The following is an 18,173-nucleotide window of genomic DNA, read 5'->3' on the forward strand; positions in this document are numbered from 1 at the left end:
TACCACATGCACAGAATTGTACTGCCAGTCAATATTCTAAACCCCACAGATTTATCAATGCCTGCTAAGACCAACATGTCCATACCAACACAAACATGTTGTGAGTGTGTATCTAAGCAACCAAATAATGTGATTGGCAGTGTGTCCTACAGAGTTGTTGAGTAACAAGAGCTATGGTACCTCTTTTTCCAGGATACGTGAAATTTCTCCCAAAATCCTATCCAGAACAGATACTTTGTTGCTGTCTTGAATTTGAAGCTGCTTTAGCAGGTCTTTTACTAATCGCTGAAGCCTTCCATGCAAACAAGGGGGGGGGGAAAGAAAAATAAAGATCAGAACTGGGAAAATTATCTTCCTGTAATATATCACTGGGACCTGATGAATCATAACGTGTTGAAGAATAATAGACACCTATCCTGGGTACATCCGTTCATGAATTCAATGAGACTTACCCTCAAGTGTGTAAGTGATTACAGTCAAAATGTGTATTTATATTACAACAGCAACCCAGGTATTAGACATGCTCCGAGGCACAGGATTGGGTTTCTGTTAGTGGATTGCCTTCTTGGATTCAGAGACCTCCCTCATCACCTAACCTTTCCCCTGCATGTACTGTAGGATCCTCCAGCACTTCCAACATTATAATGTCATTTTTTTTAATGAACACTAGTCAAGTCATTAGACTGGCCAGTCACTAGATAAAATCAAGTAAGATTTCTGCATTTTAGGACTTTACTCCCTCCAAGCACAGTGACTGGACAGTGTTGGGTGGGATAATAGCATTTTAACCTCTCCCCACCTTGGCATTCTCTTTATATGGTTTGGTAACTAATGAATTGCTGTATTTCAGAGACACCCTGTTTGGCTTCATTAGAGACTGTTTTGAGCTACAGATCTGTACAAATCTCTACAAATTGTTTTGGGACAAGCCAATCTGCTCTGTAGATATCTGTGGCTGCTTTAGTCCAATCTGGTCAAAATACAAATAGGGTCAATTTAGGTTTGTGATTTGGCTGAATCCAGTACTAGTTTGTGTATCATGTTTTATGCATAACTGCACCCCTGGAAAAATGATTTTGGAACAAGCAATTTACAGGGCTGTGGAGTCGGAGTCGTGGAGTCGGAAGCAATTTTGGGTGGAGTCAGAGTTGGTAGAAATGTACCGACTCCGATTCCTTCATAAATGGCAAATGTATATTAACTAGTAATAACAAATTTACTGTAGTAAAATGGTAGCTTAAGGCATTTCATCACCACCACGTGAATCCAGAGCTTGGAAAAGTTACTTTTTTTGAACTACAACTCCCACGAGCCCAACTCCCACGAGCCCAATCCCTGGGGCTGATGGGAGTTGTAGTTTAAAAAAGTAACTTTTCCAAGCTCTGGATTCACGTGGTGGTGATGAAATGCCTTGTGCTACCATTTTACTACAGTAAATTTGTTATTACTAGTTAATATACATTTGCCATTTATGAAGGAGTCGGAGTCGGACAGTAGAAAAATAGAGGAGTCGGAGTTGAAGGTCTGGCGTACTGACTCCACAGCCCTGGCAATTCATACATTTTCTTTAAAAAATAAAATAATTGGACCTGGGACCTTCTGCATGCAAACCAGATGCTCTCCCACTGATGTATGGCCAGGCTTGGCACCAGTAGGTGGCCAGGTTGGGCATTGGCCAATGGCCCCTAGCACTGAGAGGAGCCCCTGCTGGGACTGGGCAGATGTAGCTTCCACTCCACAATCCATGCCAGCACCCCATGATCTGATGCTGGTGCGGATTGCAGAGCGGCAGCCATCCTCCCAGACAACACCTGTATTGGTACATCAACCCTCCCCATCTTGGTGATGACAGGTGGGTGCACACAGAGCATTAATCTGCTGACGCAGCCGAGCCTTTGGGAGCCCCTAGTGGCGGCTATCTCTGCCTACTGCTGCCAAGGGCCTCTGCGGTCTGGTGCCCAATGGCCTGCTGCAGTCTGGTGCCAGCCCTGCATATGGCCCTTCAGTCAAAGGTTTGCTGAAAAAGGCAGGTTTTGGGCTGACACCAGAAAAGCATATCAGGGCCTGGTGGATTTCCTCATATGCTGAGCTTATTCCTTCTCTGTTTCATTTTGTTTGATTCATCCTTTGCTCGTTTCATTTATACAAATTTTCTATTGCCCTGCTCTGTATCCTCCTGCCTTTGGAGATGAAGCAGATGGGTAAGCAGAAGATGGCCTTTTCTGCTGTTGCATGAGGATGGCCACCAACACACTGCCAAAAAGGAGGAAATGCATAATAAGAGTAATATAAAAAAAGAATACAAGAGATAATACAAATTTGCATAGAATTTGCATCTGCCGATTTAAACGTATAGATGCACACATAGAAATAATTGGTTACATCTAAATTACATTCAGAGTAGATTCATGGGATTGTATCCAAGGTAGCGCCAATTCATCCCATCAGCACAATGGAACTTTCCCCTCCCCACCTGTGCACCCCCTAAACCTATTCTAGGGGTTCCCTCAATTATCAAGATCAGATTGGGGAGGTACGGGGTGTGCACAGTGGAGTGGGCAGGAAAGTTTGATTGCACAAGTGTGAATCCTTGCACCAATGGGATGTGTTAGTAAGATATCGCCCACTAAAATTAATGGGCCCAAGTCATGCCCATCAATTTCAATGGGTCTACTATGAGTAAAGCTTAGTGGGATGCACAACTGACCTGTGTGCCTGCTCAGTCTGCAGCCCAGGTGCTCACTGTTGATGAGTAACATTAACACCCACTTGCTCTCCTTCCTCTGATTCCTTATCTTTAAACAGGACTTGGACTGACCAGCTCTTCAAATAGAGGGCTCCTTCAAAAGAGGATGGTCCTCTGTAAAGAAGGGTACTTGGCTAAACTGTATCAAGGCTTTGGATCCCTCCCTCCCCCAGATGTTTGCCTGGCCCAATCCCTCCTATTTTCTGCTCTGCTGTAAAATGTTTCTATCCTGGAGGGGCTTTGGGTGGGTGGATGTTAGTTGTGTATTATGTTCCTGGTAGCTGATTTGCAATATGTCCTTAACTGCTTTAGATTCTGCTATAATTATCATTATCTTGATAACATCTGCTCATCTTTTATTTTTAACTTTTTATGTTTAGCGCATACCACCTTGCTATACTTTACAAAAGTGTGGTTTATAAATATTTCATAAATAAAAAATATAAATTACTTGCTACTAATATGTTTACTTAGGAGATAGTAAGTGTCTTTATGATTACAGCCTTAGCTGTGAGACCTTAAACTGGATTGGAGCCAACGTTTGATTTATCAGATGGTTCTAATTTTAAAGCCATAAATTCCTGCTATTAGCAAGGGTTTGCTTTTTATCAGTCGGATACAGGATTGGAGGCTCTCACTCAACTACTGTGTGCTCCTGCATGAGCAATACATTTTAAAATAGTTTTTTTTCCTATGAAAACAAACCTCGGATATAGGGTTGCCTATGCTACATTTCTTCAGTTTTTCCAGTTATGGTTCAGTCAAACCGGAGCCCTATGTTTTGCCTTATACTTTTAAAAGTTCTATCATGGAGACTTGCATTTCTGCATCATAAAAGGCTCTTATTCTTCCATTTCCCTTACTAGCGCAGAATATAAAGTTACCTTCTCTTAGGTAACTCCAATTGTTACAGAATTGCTTAATTTCTTGGCATAGTGTGAGGAGAGCTATGAATTGAGCTGTTTGTTGACTTAAGGAAAGTAATCTTATTCCATTCTTTCTAAAAGCTCATCTAGCCTCCTCTCCATGTTGCTACTGCAAGATCCTTTGGAGGACTTGACAAATTTAAGACTGTGATGGATTGTGCAGGAAGTTCATTCTTATTTATTTATTTATTTATTTATGTATTAAATTTATTAGTAGCCCATCTGGCTGGTTGTCCAGCCACTCTGGGCGACGCACAACATAAAAACATACAATTTACATTAGAACCTTAAAATTCCAACAATAAAACTAAAATCTAAATCTAATCTTAATTCAATCACTATCAGCAAAACTAGAGGGAGGGTTTTAATTGTCATTTAAATCAGCCTTCCCCAATCTGGTACCCTTCAGAAGTTGCTGGATCACAACTCCCATCACGCCTGATAATTGGCCACACTAGCTGGGGTTGAAGCTGCTCTGTCATCCAACAGGTATTGTACGACAGACTGCCTCTATCCTTCAGGCCTCTCACCTCTGGTAAATGGATAGAGGAAATGGGTGGGGAGAAAATGTCTGCTGAACCTGTATCAACAGTTTGTGGTGTTTTGTGAATTACACAAAAGCTTGACATGAGTTGACACAGTGCTATCAGTTAGGTTCCTTTGAGTTTCTGCTCATGCAAGAAGCTGCACATGCTCCTCTGCCCCCAAGTCAACAAATGGGAGATGTTAGTTTTACTTTTCTTGCGCAACATTTTAGCATAAGGTGCAAAACAATCCTTCCATGAGTGGAAAATGCTTTCTGCATGCAGAAGGGTACCTTGGGATCCAGACTTATTACCACTGCATATTCTGATCTCCCTTTATACCCTCCCTACACCCTTCCTCTTTTAGTCTTGTGTCAATATTTAGACTGTAAGCCTTTAGGCAAAACTAATCTTTTACCCCCCCACTCCACCCCATGCAGCACTTAGTTTATTTTAAGCGCTATAATAGCAACAACAACAATCTATACAAGAATATCTACATTGAGAATTGATGGAAACATTGCCTTTAATCAGCACCAAAATCATTTTGTACATTCAATACTGTGATTATAGATTCAAACTTTTTTTTTAGCTTCTTACCCCTAGTATGGATTTTGGCAAAATTCCCCACTGCCTCCCACCCCAAAATAACTTTCTGCATACTTTTTTTCATTCATAGGCAGGCAAAGAGTCAATAGTTCTCTTTCTCTCTAAGTATCTAGAGCAGAAACCATTGCTCCTTCTAACAGTGAACTCAGGTGGTGATTAGGGATGGGTCTGTCAGATTCAGTTCTCTGTTTCTCATTTTTCCAGTCTTAAATTCAGTTCTCCGCATTTCTGCACCAATTTCCGATGTTTTTTTAAAATAATCTTCATAAAAATTCGTAAGCATTTTAGTGACAATTTCTCCAGAAACATTTTATATGCAGTTTTGATTAATTTACACTTTTTTTCAAGCATTTTTCCCTAATATAATGCATTTTTGTATGGTATTTTAACAATATACTCATTTCATGCACTTTTCCCTAGTATATGCATTTTTGTAAACATTGGCTGGTTGGAGAACTGCATTGCACAATTTGGATGAGTGCAAATTTTGAAGGATGGCTGTGTTTTTGGAAAATGCACATTTGATAGATTCCTGTTTGTGTATCTGTACAGCATGACCCTCTTATAGTAATACATTTTCATGAGAAAACTTTCTGCTCATAATTTCTCTGATCCAAAGTGACACTCCCATTTATTACAAACACCCCAAATGATACAAAACTTAGCTCTTTTAAGGCATGATATTAGCGATCAGTTACACAGAGTAGTGAAGACATGTGATGGACTCACTATCTTTGTTAAGATGCAATGGACTGAAAGCAACTACTATGTTTCCTGAAAATATCTTACTAGAAAACTCAGATGTTTAGGGCTAAGGCTGGCGATAGGCAGAAAGATTCTGAACGTAATACTTAAACTTGAGACCATCCAATTAAGCTGAATGTTAAAAGATGCAGGACAGACAAAAGAAAGTACTTTATGCAGCCCAGAGTTAAACTATGCAGTTCACTCCCACAAGATGTCATGATAGCCACCAGCTTGATGGCTTTAAACAATGATTAGACAAATTCATGGAAGGTAAGGCTATCAGTGGCTACCAACCATGATGTCTATGTCCTACCCCCACTATCGGAGGCAGTACACTTGTAAAAACCAGTTGCCAGAAACTACAGGAGGGGAGAGCGCTGTTGCACTGACATCTGGTTGGCCACTGACATAACAGGATGCTGGACTAGATGGGCCCTTGGTATGAACCAGCAAGGTTATTCTTATGTTGCTGATGGAGGAGTGGGTGAAAGCAGAGAAGCAAGGAAGCTGGTGAGGAATAGTTGGCTGGTATATGGGAATGTTGCCTATTTATTTGAAATAAGCAGATACATGAATTGTATTTATTTATTTTATTTTGTTCAATTTTTATACCGCCCAAAGCCCGACTATTTAACTATTTTATTTAACTATTTTAGTTAAATAATATTTAGTTAAATGATAAATAGTTATTTCTAATTCATTTCATTTTTTCTTAGAAGGTCAATCAGAGAACTTCAAAATTACATGGTTGTAGACAAATTTGTTACCTGTACGGTAGCTTTATGCATCAGTGAGAAAGTTACTTTTTTTATTCAAAACAGTATTGACTGCAAAGGGATTTTTTTTAAAAAAATGTACATGATTTGGGGAACTTTGCAGTTTTATGTTTTGATAATTTATATGTTTAACTTACTCTTCATTGTTTGTTTTTTTGTGATTGATATTGCAACAGCCATTGGCTACAAACAATAAAAATCTGCTTGACCATGTACATGGATGAATTATCACCATTATCTTCGAGGAATACAGTTGTGTCTAAGTACTACATATCAAATTTACATCAAGGACTAAATGCTTACTTTGCTTTGTATGGGGAGTCACAGGTGGAGTTTTTCACTTCCGTTACACTTTCATATTCTTTTGCCCTAAGGAAGAAAACATTTTAAAATATTAGTTACAGCTTATTCTGCATTGCATACTTTCTTACCATTTTAGCTTTCTTTTTCTTTCATAGCAATGAAAGAGTAGAGGCTAGCAGCCATCTTGGAAAACTACGTTATTTTAAAGACCATTTTCCTCTGTCAACAGCAGTAGCTATCTGAAACTTGGCAAAGACATTACTCCATTTTTAATAACTGTATGATGAAACATCTGAAGCTTTTATTATCATTATAAGCATCAACTAAAAAGCATACTAGAAAAGAAGACAAAAACACTTCTAGTATTTAAAAAGTGTGTCTTTCCACTGATAATGACAGAACAAGCAGCTGGTATCAACAACGTTTTAAATGCTTAAAACTATAGTGCACATTTGGGTTTCATTAATGTTTCATGACAGAACAAGTGTTAGCAATTGATGCAATTATATGATTTCCCCCTGCCTATGCAAACTGAAAAGCCCTCTATGAATGGCTGTTTCACTTTACCTAAATGTAAGCGGGAGTCAGCAGTACAAACCTGTTCAGACAATTAGAAGTATTCAAGTTTACCTTGGCAAAATGCCAAAGTGCTGGAGACAGAGGCATGTGCTTCTTTGAGACTGCTTAACTAGGCTCAACTGGCTTGGGTCAAGATGCGATTCACCAGCCCAGCCATTGGCTAACATGAAGCCTTGGCAAAAATAAATTCAGAAGATATCTTGCTGATTTAGAATGTTTAAATTCTCAGTTATTGCAAACAAAGCCCAGCAGTGAAACAGGCTACATGGTAGTGACTAATTTACTGTAAAATAGCATACTGAAAATACAAAAAAGAAAACCCCACAAAAAATCCCAAAAGAGCAGAAAAACAAAAGGAACCAGTAATGGCAGTCATGTGCAACAGTTATGAAGCCAAACTTTTAGAGAACCCTATTTACTAGCAACAGTTCCCAATTCTGCAGAGTTTTTTATATGGGCTCCTCCTCTTCTGTGATTGATTATTGTTCGCTTCAGAGTTTCTGCTGACTGATTGTATCCATCTGGGCTGCACTCCATATTTGTTTAGATCTTACTGTGTTAACGTATATTGCTGTTGTTAATTTTAACAGAAAGTGGGGTATAGTATATCCTTTTGCAATAAAGAAAGGAAAAAAGAACATTTGGGCTGAAACTGGGGATTTGTATTTATTTAGTTCTTTATTATTACACTATTGTTTTGCCCTTCCGGCAAGGAGCTCAGGGAAGCTTATATGATTGCCCCATTTTTATCCTCGCAATGACTGTGATGTAAGTAAGGGAAAGAGAAAGAAGAATGATTGGCCCAGGGTCCCTCAATAAGCTTTGTGACCAAGCAGGGATTTGAACCCTCCTCCATTCCAATACCAACCACTACACTAGACTGGCCCTCTGCCTAGAATGGAAAATTGAGGGAGGGGTGAGTCTGGAGAAAGAGTGCACAAATCCTATAGCTCACTCACAATTTTTTAACCATGGTAAGCAAACTGACAGGAGTTATGTCTTCACCGCCCTTTACTTCCTGTTTGTGCCTGAAGAATTAGGAATCCATGTAAACAGAACCCAACTTACAACATTTTCAAAGAGAATTACACATCCAACACAGTGGTTGAGTTAATAAACTTTGGCAGTATTTTCTATCAAATACATTGGGAGATATCCAACTAAGTCATACTCTTGAGGAGACTCATTGACGTCAATGAACTTTGGTTCCTTGTTCATTCATTCCAATGGGTTGATATCACTAACGCTTGCTGTCACCCAGTGAGATCTTGACACAACTCTTCTGATCTAAGGCTATGGCTTTAAAATACATAAATTCATAGTCATCAGTGCCCATTAAAGGCATCCTCCTTTGATGTTGTGAAGGAGGAAAAGATCATGTAATTGCACTTGTTATTTACTCTCTCTTTCTAGTTGTTCCCAAAACCTGTTAGATTCTATCAGCACATAAGGAGCACCAGACAGACAGACATGGGTGGGTAAATAGGGAGAGGCAAAAATATGAAAAGCTCTTAAGACAAGGATGAAAAGCTTGACCTTTACCTAACAAGAGAAAAGAAGGATTCAGAGAGACATGATGTGATTAGAGTGACAAGCAAGGAAGTTGATTTTCAAGTTTGCACAAAGACAGAGAGAAGTAGCTTTTGTATGTTCTGCAAATATTTATCTTCACCAAATACTTGCCCTGGGCTATCCTTTGCCCCTTAATTATCTTCCTTGTTTAGTTCATAGTTTTCTCTTTGCTGGCTGGCAAGCAATTCTTCATTTCTTTGGCTAACTCAAGATGTTAAGTGTGAACCAGTTTCCAATCCAATAATCAGATTAATTTCAAACTCATTTCCTTATTTTTGCAGATGACACTTATTTTGCCCAGAAGGTGAATGATTGTTTACTTCCTATTTTCCTTCAGTTCACATTAAATCCCAAAAAGTGAGTAAATTTTAGAATGGTATTTCTAAATACTGGTAAAGGCAACAGAAAAGCAAACTAATTCATTAAACCAAAGCCACTATCAAAAATTTGGGAAAGCAAGAAGTTTCATATGTAATTTGCAATTGAAGACCACTGGAAAATCAAAGCAATGTACTTCATTAATGCCATGACACTTACCTGCAATTTAGAATTTAGCTTCCTTCAGTCACCAGTCTGCTTTGTGTATTGTGAAGCACTATTTTGATAGCATCACATACATATTAATATATATAGCAAAGTATAATTTACTTTGCTATATATCAGCAGTAGCAGCACCTGCTTAATGACTTTGGGTTATAAATATTATTAATAAGACCAAGAAAATTTCTTAAGAGAATAGATATCTCACTGATCACAGGTTGTCCCTTCATTCACCTCTACCATTATGAGTGGTTGCATATTCTGATTTTGATTTAAGATCTAACAACTTAGAATGCAATAAGAGCCCATCTGAGTGTACTTACTTGTCCTCAATTAATATGTTAACATTTTTAATATTTTACCATTTTCCTGGTTTCTGAAGTGTGCTTAACACTCCAACTTCTCAAGCTGGGCAACTTTTGCATTGTGCTGTGTTCTACAATTAAGTGTGCCTTACAATCAAGTGTACAGAACAGCTACAAATGAATTATGTGGACCGTTCACCTCCAAACATATGCTCATAGATGGATTAAGAGCAGGTTTTGCTCTTCAACCTTTTACTTGCCCCTGGCTAATTAATTTTTTAAAATCTGAAACCTAATCAATCTCCATTCTAACAATCTCCAACTATTTCTTGATCTAACCATTTTGATTATAATTTCATACAATGCAAGCCTACATGTGTTTATGCAGAAGCAAAGCCCACTTTGTTTTATGTAGATTACTCCCTAGTAACTGTGTTTAGAATTATTCCCATAGGCAAACTGCACGCATGCATGCACACACTTTCCCAAAGCAGAGTACAATTAAAATATTTTAGCAATAGAAATAAAATTACAAGCAGAGACAAAACAAAATCAAGAGTAAGCATTAAAAACAACCACTAGTCTGCTTTTAGCTTGTTCGAAGGGGTAATTTTTTTCAAACTATCACACAGTGCTGGGAAGGCAATTCCATAACTTAAGGGCCAATACCAAACAGGCTCGCATGACTGTTGACAGCAGCCTAGCACGTAGCAAGACTGCCAGAAGGTTCTTATCCCCAGATCTCAGTGGCTGGGAGGGTACTTTTGGAAAGTATACACACTTACCTGGGAATAAGTCCCACTGAACCCAATGGAGATCACTTCTGAGTAGACATGTATTGGATTGCACCCTTAGATATGACTAAGTGTCATTAGGCTCCTCAGGGCTTACTTCTAAGTAAACATTTACGTTTTCTATTAAAATCTAATAATGATGATGAGTAGTATATAAATGTTTAAACAAACATATATATATATGATTAGGACTGCTCTGCCAATCCTTTAAGGAACATCTTTTGTTCCATTCTGCTGCTGTTTACAACATGTTCCTGATATTGTTCTCGTTCAAGAATTTATTAATTCAACTATAACTTACATAAACTACATTTTTTGCTTAAAAAAACACCCACAAAAAATAATGAGCTTCCTATTCACTGAAACTAAAAAACTAAAGGGTTGTTATCCAAATTAATTTATTATTTATTAGATTTATATCCTACCCTTCTTCCCAATAGGAGCTCAGGACAGCAATCCAAAGGTGTTGCACAGACGATTTTAAGGCTTCCATCAGTGGAATGGAGAGGCAAGGTATTTGCAGTTATTCCTTTTCCCTCCTTCAGCCTCCCACGCTCCTCCAAATCTGCTCTAGAGGGTCCCCCAGCAGTCTGGGGCAGATTTAAGGGATGGGGGCTGAAGAGGGAGGGGGAATTGCCAAAAATGGCTTCCCTCCCTGTTTAAGTGATGGAAGCCTTACCATTAGCTGAGTGACACTACTGGATACAACCTCGGAAGATTAGTACTGTGGTCTAAGCCACCCAGTCATTACTCTGGTACTCTCCAGATGTTTTGAACTATGGCTGTACTATCTGAAGCTAATTTGTAATGCAAAGCATCTGGTACATACTTTGCAAAGGCTGCTCTGGAAGTTCTACCAAATGTAGCATGCATTATGCCATATTTAATACTGCACTATAATAGTAAATAGTTACAAATATGCTAACTCCTCTAGAACATATGTGCATTAAATGATAAGCCTATTTGGCCGTGGAGTTAAAAAGGAAAAAGAAAAAGGAAATATGAGAGAAACTAACAAATGCAAAGTGAGAAGAAGCTATGTGAATGCAAAACAAATTTATTACTATATTATAAAGCTGCTAAAAGTGTACATACAACAAATACAACAATAAAGCTACTGAACTGATTCACACTGATTCATATATATACAGGAGTGGGGATAACCTCCAAGAGGGAAACAGACGCAGCGGCATGGCTCATGACAGAATGATGCCTCTCATTTCATTCTTATCCACGGATGACACATTTTAGGCCAATGACAAACAGCAGGTCTGACAACTCACTTTCCATTTTAAGATATTTCTAACTTTTCCTTGTTGTGGCAGGCAACAAAATTGATTAAACCCAGCCTGGGGATTTGACACTCCAGCTGACTGGCTTCTATTTGTTGATTACTATTGATTTTCTTTGATACTTCATTTTAAAAATCAATAGCTCGGAAGAAAAATAGGCATGGCTTACACATACTTAAACATACTATTGTATGCTGGAAGAGGCTACAGTTTTGGCAGGGCTCTGGCATCCAATTATGAGGAAAGCTCTTAACAGGTGAAAGAAAGGGCTCCAGATCGATATTCAGTTTTCTTCCTCAATCAGAGAAAGTGGCCATAAATTAGGCTCATCAGTGTTATTTTCAAGATGTTCCTGAACCAAATAACTTCAAAAGGCTTTTTTTTTTGGTTAGATTTTTCAAAGTATTTTTTTTTTGAAGGACAAAAGAGAAACAAGCTAGATTATTATTTTTTCAATACCTTGAGTTCATCCGTGCCTTCAGTTTCTTAGCCTTCTTTTTTGCTTTCTGTCTCTCCTCGCCATCTTTTAAGGACTCTGCTGGGACTGAGCTTTCTACCACAATGTCCACAATGTACTTCTTTAGTGACAGGTGTTCCTAAAAGAAGTAAGAAAGCAGTGCTTAACAGAGAAAATATTATTATTTCCACTGGCTAAGATTCTACATCAAAAAAGAGAAATGTTAAAAACAACAAGATTAAAAACAATTACTACATAATAACAGACAGGGTTTTGGCTTACAAACTGTCTACCTATTACAAGAAAAAAACAAGGGCAGCATCGTCAGCTCAGGGCCAATTCACAAATTTAGTTCTGTTCCCAGTGAGGTTTTTTTGTTAGCATTGAGCATGGTACGAACTGCATTCTTCATCAACAAACGTAGCCAGTTCATGAACAATGTGCCACCATGATAATGGGTAATGGACAAGCAGCAGGTTAGATAGATTTCCATATGAACATCTAAACAAGAACAGCACTATAAATACCTTTTATTAGGACTAACTAAAATATCACAAAGCAATGACCTAGGTAAGTTTCAGTGAACTTTTCCTCAGGCTTGATGTTAAATCAAGCTGACAATGTTTGTCACAGCTTCAAGAGTATAATGCCTGGGCACATAGAAACATAAGAGATTAGAGGTTGTATGTTGCTTTGTGGAGGAAGTTCCTCAAAAAGTGGGGTATAAAAACAAATAAATAAGAAACCTTTTGGGTCAGACAGAAGGTCCCCCTCTTTAGCGGCAACCAGATGTCTCTGGGAAATTCACAAGCACAACATGAAAGCCAGAGCCCTACCCCACTGTTTCGCCCTCCAAACTGGTATTCACAGGAACACTGCAACTGAACATGGAGGTTCCATATAGCCATTCACTGCTAATAATTGCAGGTAAATCTGTCCTCTATTAATGTGCCTGATCCTTTTATAAAATATATATAAGCCAGTAACCCTCTTCATACACTCCATGGCAGTGCATTGGGTATGCATTGTGTGATGGAAGAGAAGGAAAGTAAGGTAACTATCAGCTCTGCTGAGAAGCCAGCTCCATCAGGCTCCTCCTTCCTTCCACTGATTGTCACCGGGCAGCAGCCATTCTATCCACAGAGGGAGACAAGGGAAGCAGGGCCACTCTACCGGCTCTGCTGAGAATGCAGTAACTTTTGGCTCCTCCTCTCTTTGAATTGTTTCCATTCCAGTTAGTCGTTATAAGACATTTTTAACAAAGAACCAATGTCTGAGTTTGCTTTTCTCCTCCACCCTCCTAATACTTTTTCCTTTTGAGTCATGTCTATTACATTGTCGTAGTCGATTTGAGGGCACATAACAACTATTACACTGTAAGCCTGAGAGCAGGGGTTGCATTATTGATCTTTTATATTGTTTTATATTATTGGTTGCAACAGCAATTCATTCTCTGTATACTTTTACATACCTCTGTATGTTTTTAAGTTTTTAATGTATTTTAATGTATTTGGCTAGTACAATAAAGTGAATTGAATTATTGATCTTTATAAGCCACTCTGGGAGCCCTTTTCAGCCAAAGAGTGCAGTAAAAACACTTTGAATAAATAAATATTTTATTTTGCCTGTCCTGAATCTACTGCTAATCAAATTAAGTGAATGACAGTCAAATGGTCACAGAATATTATTTTATTGATTATTTCTGTTCATAACTCACAATAAGATCCAAGGAGCTCTTGGATTTGTCCCAAACACGAATTTTAGACTGTTTGTTCTTTGAACTTCAGACTCCCCATCACACACCAGGGCATATCATAACCTGGTTTTTGAAAGACCCCTCAGTTTTGGCCTGGTAGTAGAATGACTGACAGACATTGTTTTGCAGAGTTTACATTAGAAAGAAATGTAATCAAGAACAAAAACAATGACAATAAGGCACATTGGGGGCAATTACACAAGTGTCTAGAAAGTTTAGGGAAATGCACAAGATATACATGGCTTTTCCCAAAGAATCCTGGGAACTGTCATTTGTTAAAAACTCAAAGGTACACACACCTGTTGCCACCCAGGCACTGTCATAGGTCAAGGACACATTTCAGGTTGGCAAAAGCACTCAAGGAAGGGGAGGGGCAGGGCATGGGGAAAGGTTGTGAGCCGGATAGAGGAACCTGAAGAGCCACATTTGGACCCCTGGGCCTGAGCTCCTTTTGAAAGGCATGTAACAGCTGTAAATGCCTTAGAAATTTTATACACATGAAATATCTACCCTTATCATATAGGGCAATATCCAACTAAGTCACACTCTAAATAGACTTGTTGAAATCACTGGACTTTATTGAAATTCAACAACTTCAAAGGGTCTATTCTGAATATGACTAACATTGGATATCACTCATAGATTTGTGTCATTAGGGGCTGCCTTTGAAGACTACTCAGAAGCTTCAGGTGGTTCGAAATGCAGCTGCCAGCATGCTAACTAGGTAGAACCACTTTGAGCACATTAAGCCTCTGCTAAAAGAGCTACATTGGCTCCCAGCTTCTTTCTGAGTACAATTCAAGGTGCTGTTTTTGACCTTTAAAGCCCTAAATGGTTTGGGACCTAAGTATCTGTCTGCCTGCCTTCCACTCATTAGTCATACCCATCACACGAGAGCCAGGAAAGAGGGCTTGTTGCAAGTGCCTACTATATCTAAAGTCTGATTGGTGAATACTCGCAACAGAGCCTTCTCTGTTGTGGCCCTTGGACTATGGATTGCCCTCCCCCCTGCGGGGAACAATCAGCCCCCTTTCTTCCCATTTTCAGATGGCTGCTGAAGACCCATCTTTTTATCCAAGCATTTGGATAAATTTTTATCCCTTCATATTGATGTTTTTAAGGAATTTAAGGATTTTATGGATTTGTTTATGGATGGTTCTTTGTATGGTTTTGTATTTTAAAATTTCTATTTGGTTTCCTGTATGCTTTGTATTTTTAAATCTATGTAATCTGCCTCAGGACCCAGATTCCAGGTGACAGGTGAACAAAAAAGTATTTTATTATTATTATTATTATTTGAGGGTTCTAGGAGAGCAGGTGATCTGGGGGATTTTCCGGCTGATAGGACCGGCGCTCCTGTTGAAGCCCTGGTTAATCTGTGGAATGCGGAGATGGCCCAGGCTGTCAACACGTTCGCTCCTGCGCGCCCTCTCCTTTGCAGAGCTCATTCAGCTCCTTGGTATACTCCAGAGTTGAGGGCGATGAAGCAAGATAGGAGGCGGCTTGAGCGGAGATGGAGACGAACTCCTGATGAATGCAACTATACGCTGGTTTGTGCTTTCACCAAGCGGTATATAGGAGCGGTGAGGGCGGCGAAAAAACAATATTTCGCCGCCACTATTAAGGCATCTCTCTCCCGCCCAGCGGAGCTTTTTAGAGTTGTCCGAGGGCTACTCCATCTAGGCCTTCAGGACACTGTAGATACTTCGGTGGCCCGCTGCAATGAGTTTGCTGAGCACTTCCAGCATAAGATCTTACGCATTCGTCGGGACCTAGACTCTCATTTTATAGCAGTTAACCCTAGTGAGGTGTCTGGTGCACAGTCTTATCATGTTTTGTTGGATGAGTTTGTCGGTTCAGTTCGAGGACGTGGACAAGGTGCTTGGACAGGTACGTGCAACCACTTCGGTACTAGATCCTTGCCCCTCTTGGCTAATAAAAACTGGCAAGGAGGGAACAGTTGGCTGGACCAGGGAAGTGATAAATGCCTCCTTGCGAGAGGGAGTGGTCCCTGGCTGTCTGAAGGAGGCAGCAGTGAGACCACTCCTGAAAAAGCCTTCCCTGGACCCAGAGGATTTCAGCAGCTACAGACCAGTGGCAAATGTTCCATATCTCAGCAAGATCTTGGAACGAGTGGTTGCTGACCAGCTCCAGGCGCTATTGGATGAAACCGATTATCTAGATCCATTTCAATCGGGTTTCAGGCCCGGTTTCAGCACTGAGACGGCCTTGGTCGCCCTGTTTGATGATCTATGTCGGGAGAGAGACAGAGGGAGTGTAACTCTGTTGATTCTCCTTGATCTCTCTGCGGCTTTTGATACCATCGACCATGGTATCCTTCTGGAGAGGCTTGCGGAGTTGGGAGTTGGAGGCACTGCGTGGCAGTAGTTCCGCTCCTACTTGGCGGGCCGTCTCCAGAAGATAGTGCTTGGGGAACATTGCTCGACACCATGGGTACTCCAATGTGGGGTCCCGCAGGGTTCGGTTTTGTCTCCCATGCTTTTTAACATCTATATGAGGCCGTTGGGTGCGGTCATCAGGAGTTTTGGAGTGCGTTGTCACCAGTACGCTGATGACACGCAGCTCTACTTCTCCTTTTCATCTTCCTCAGGTGAGGCGGTCAATGTGCTGAACCGTTGCCTGGACGCGACAATGGACTGGATGAGAACTAACAAACTGAGACTCAATCCTGATAAGACTGAGATGCTGTTGGTGGATGGTTTTTCCAATCAGATGGTGGATACATATCCTGTCCTGGATGGGGTTACACTCCCCCTAAAGGCACAGGTTCGTAGTCTGGGAGTCGTTCTAGACTCTTACCTGTCACTTGAGGCTCATGTAGCCTCTGTGGCACGGAATGCGTTCTACCAACTTCGATTGGTAGCCCAGCTACGTCCCTACCTGAGTAAGGAGGATCTTACATCAGTAGTACATGCTCTGGTAACCTCACGTTTGGATTACTGTAATGCGCTCTACGTAGGGCTACCTCTGAAGATGGTTCGGAAGCTACAGCTGGTGCAAAATGCGGCGGCCAAACTGCTAACAAGAACGAAGCGGTCTGACCATATAACACCTGTTTTGGCCCGCTTGCACTGGCTTCCAATACGCTTCCGGGCCAAATTCAAAGTGTTGGTATTAACCTATAAAGCCTTATACGGCGCGGGACCTCAATATCTGTCAGAACGCCTCTCCCGCTATGAACCGGCTCGTACACTACGGTCTGCTACGAAGGCCCTCCTCCGGGTCCCGACTCATAGGGAGGCCCGGAGGGCAGTGACAAGATCAAGGGCCTTCTCAGTGGTGGCCCCCGAACTATGGAATAGTCTCCCCGAGGAGGTTCGCCTGGCGCCGACACTATCATCCTTTCGGCGCCAGGTTAAAACCTTTCTCTACTCCGAGGCATTTTAATTTTTTGTTAATGATTGTAATGTTTGTAATTTGATTTTAGCCTTTGCTGTTTTTAGACTGTGAAATTTGATTTTAGACTGATGTTTTGTATTATATTGTATTTTATTGTATCTATGTTCACCGCCCAGAGAGCTATTGCTAGTCGGGCGGTATATAAGTTTTAAAAATAAATAATAAATCATGCAAAAGCAGATTCATTCCATGCCCCAAGCCACAAATGGGTCTGATTCAGCACCCAGTCAGAGTCAGCAGCTTTCTAGGAATGGATGGAACCCGACTGGCCCCTCATGCCACCTGATCCTCTACTGCATTGGCAGCTCCAATATCAGCCTCTAGCCATTTGAAGTGATGGCACTACAGGCCAACAGCTCACTCTTCCTGCCAGCTGCCACAGAGGTGCAGAGAGCAAATGCTGTCTGGACCTTGCTGACAGCTAGAAACAAAAATGAACATCAGCCCCTCGGGTTGTCAACATGTAATTATACCCACTGGTGTTACTACCTATTTTAGTTTCTTCTGAAAGCAGAAGAGAGCAAACATTAATCCAATCCTCTGAAATAGATGCCTTCACAGGTAAGCCACTGTTAAATAAAGGTGACATTCCCTGCCCCCCTACGTTCAGCAACAAACACTCTTCCTATTAGATGGGAATTATGAATGGGGCACAGCCTCCTCCAGCTCCTCAAGTGTCTTTCCTGATCTAATCTGCAAACCAACAGATATCACTATCTCAACAATAAGAAATCAACACACTATGTAATCCAATGTTCATTCATCTTTCTCTGAGAGGCAAGAGGCCTTTGCTTTGAAAAACACAAAACGGAATGGCTGCAAAAACC

General features: G+C 40.4%; 1 protein-coding gene across 2 annotated transcripts in view; it reads right to left on the bottom strand.

Moving 5' to 3' along the window:
- SCAPER (S-phase cyclin A associated protein in the ER) overlaps positions 1 to 18,173 on the bottom strand; it is a 306,133-nt gene that overhangs the window by 150,348 nt on the left and 137,612 nt on the right. For both annotated transcript variants that reach the window (XM_061595510.1, XM_061595511.1), the window contains exons 21-23: positions 12,173 to 12,309; positions 6,632 to 6,697; positions 181 to 292 (exon numbers count right to left, since the gene is read on the bottom strand). In XM_061595510.1, coding sequence (XP_061451494.1) covers positions 181 to 292; positions 6,632 to 6,697; positions 12,173 to 12,309 — 315 coding nt within the window. The remainder of the gene's footprint in view (positions 1 to 180; positions 293 to 6,631; positions 6,698 to 12,172; positions 12,310 to 18,173) is intronic.

This window comes from Rhineura floridana, chromosome 14, assembly GCF_030035675.1.
Source record: "Rhineura floridana isolate rRhiFlo1 chromosome 14, rRhiFlo1.hap2, whole genome shotgun sequence".
Taxonomy (NCBI): Eukaryota; Metazoa; Chordata; class Lepidosauria; order Squamata; family Rhineuridae; genus Rhineura; species Rhineura floridana.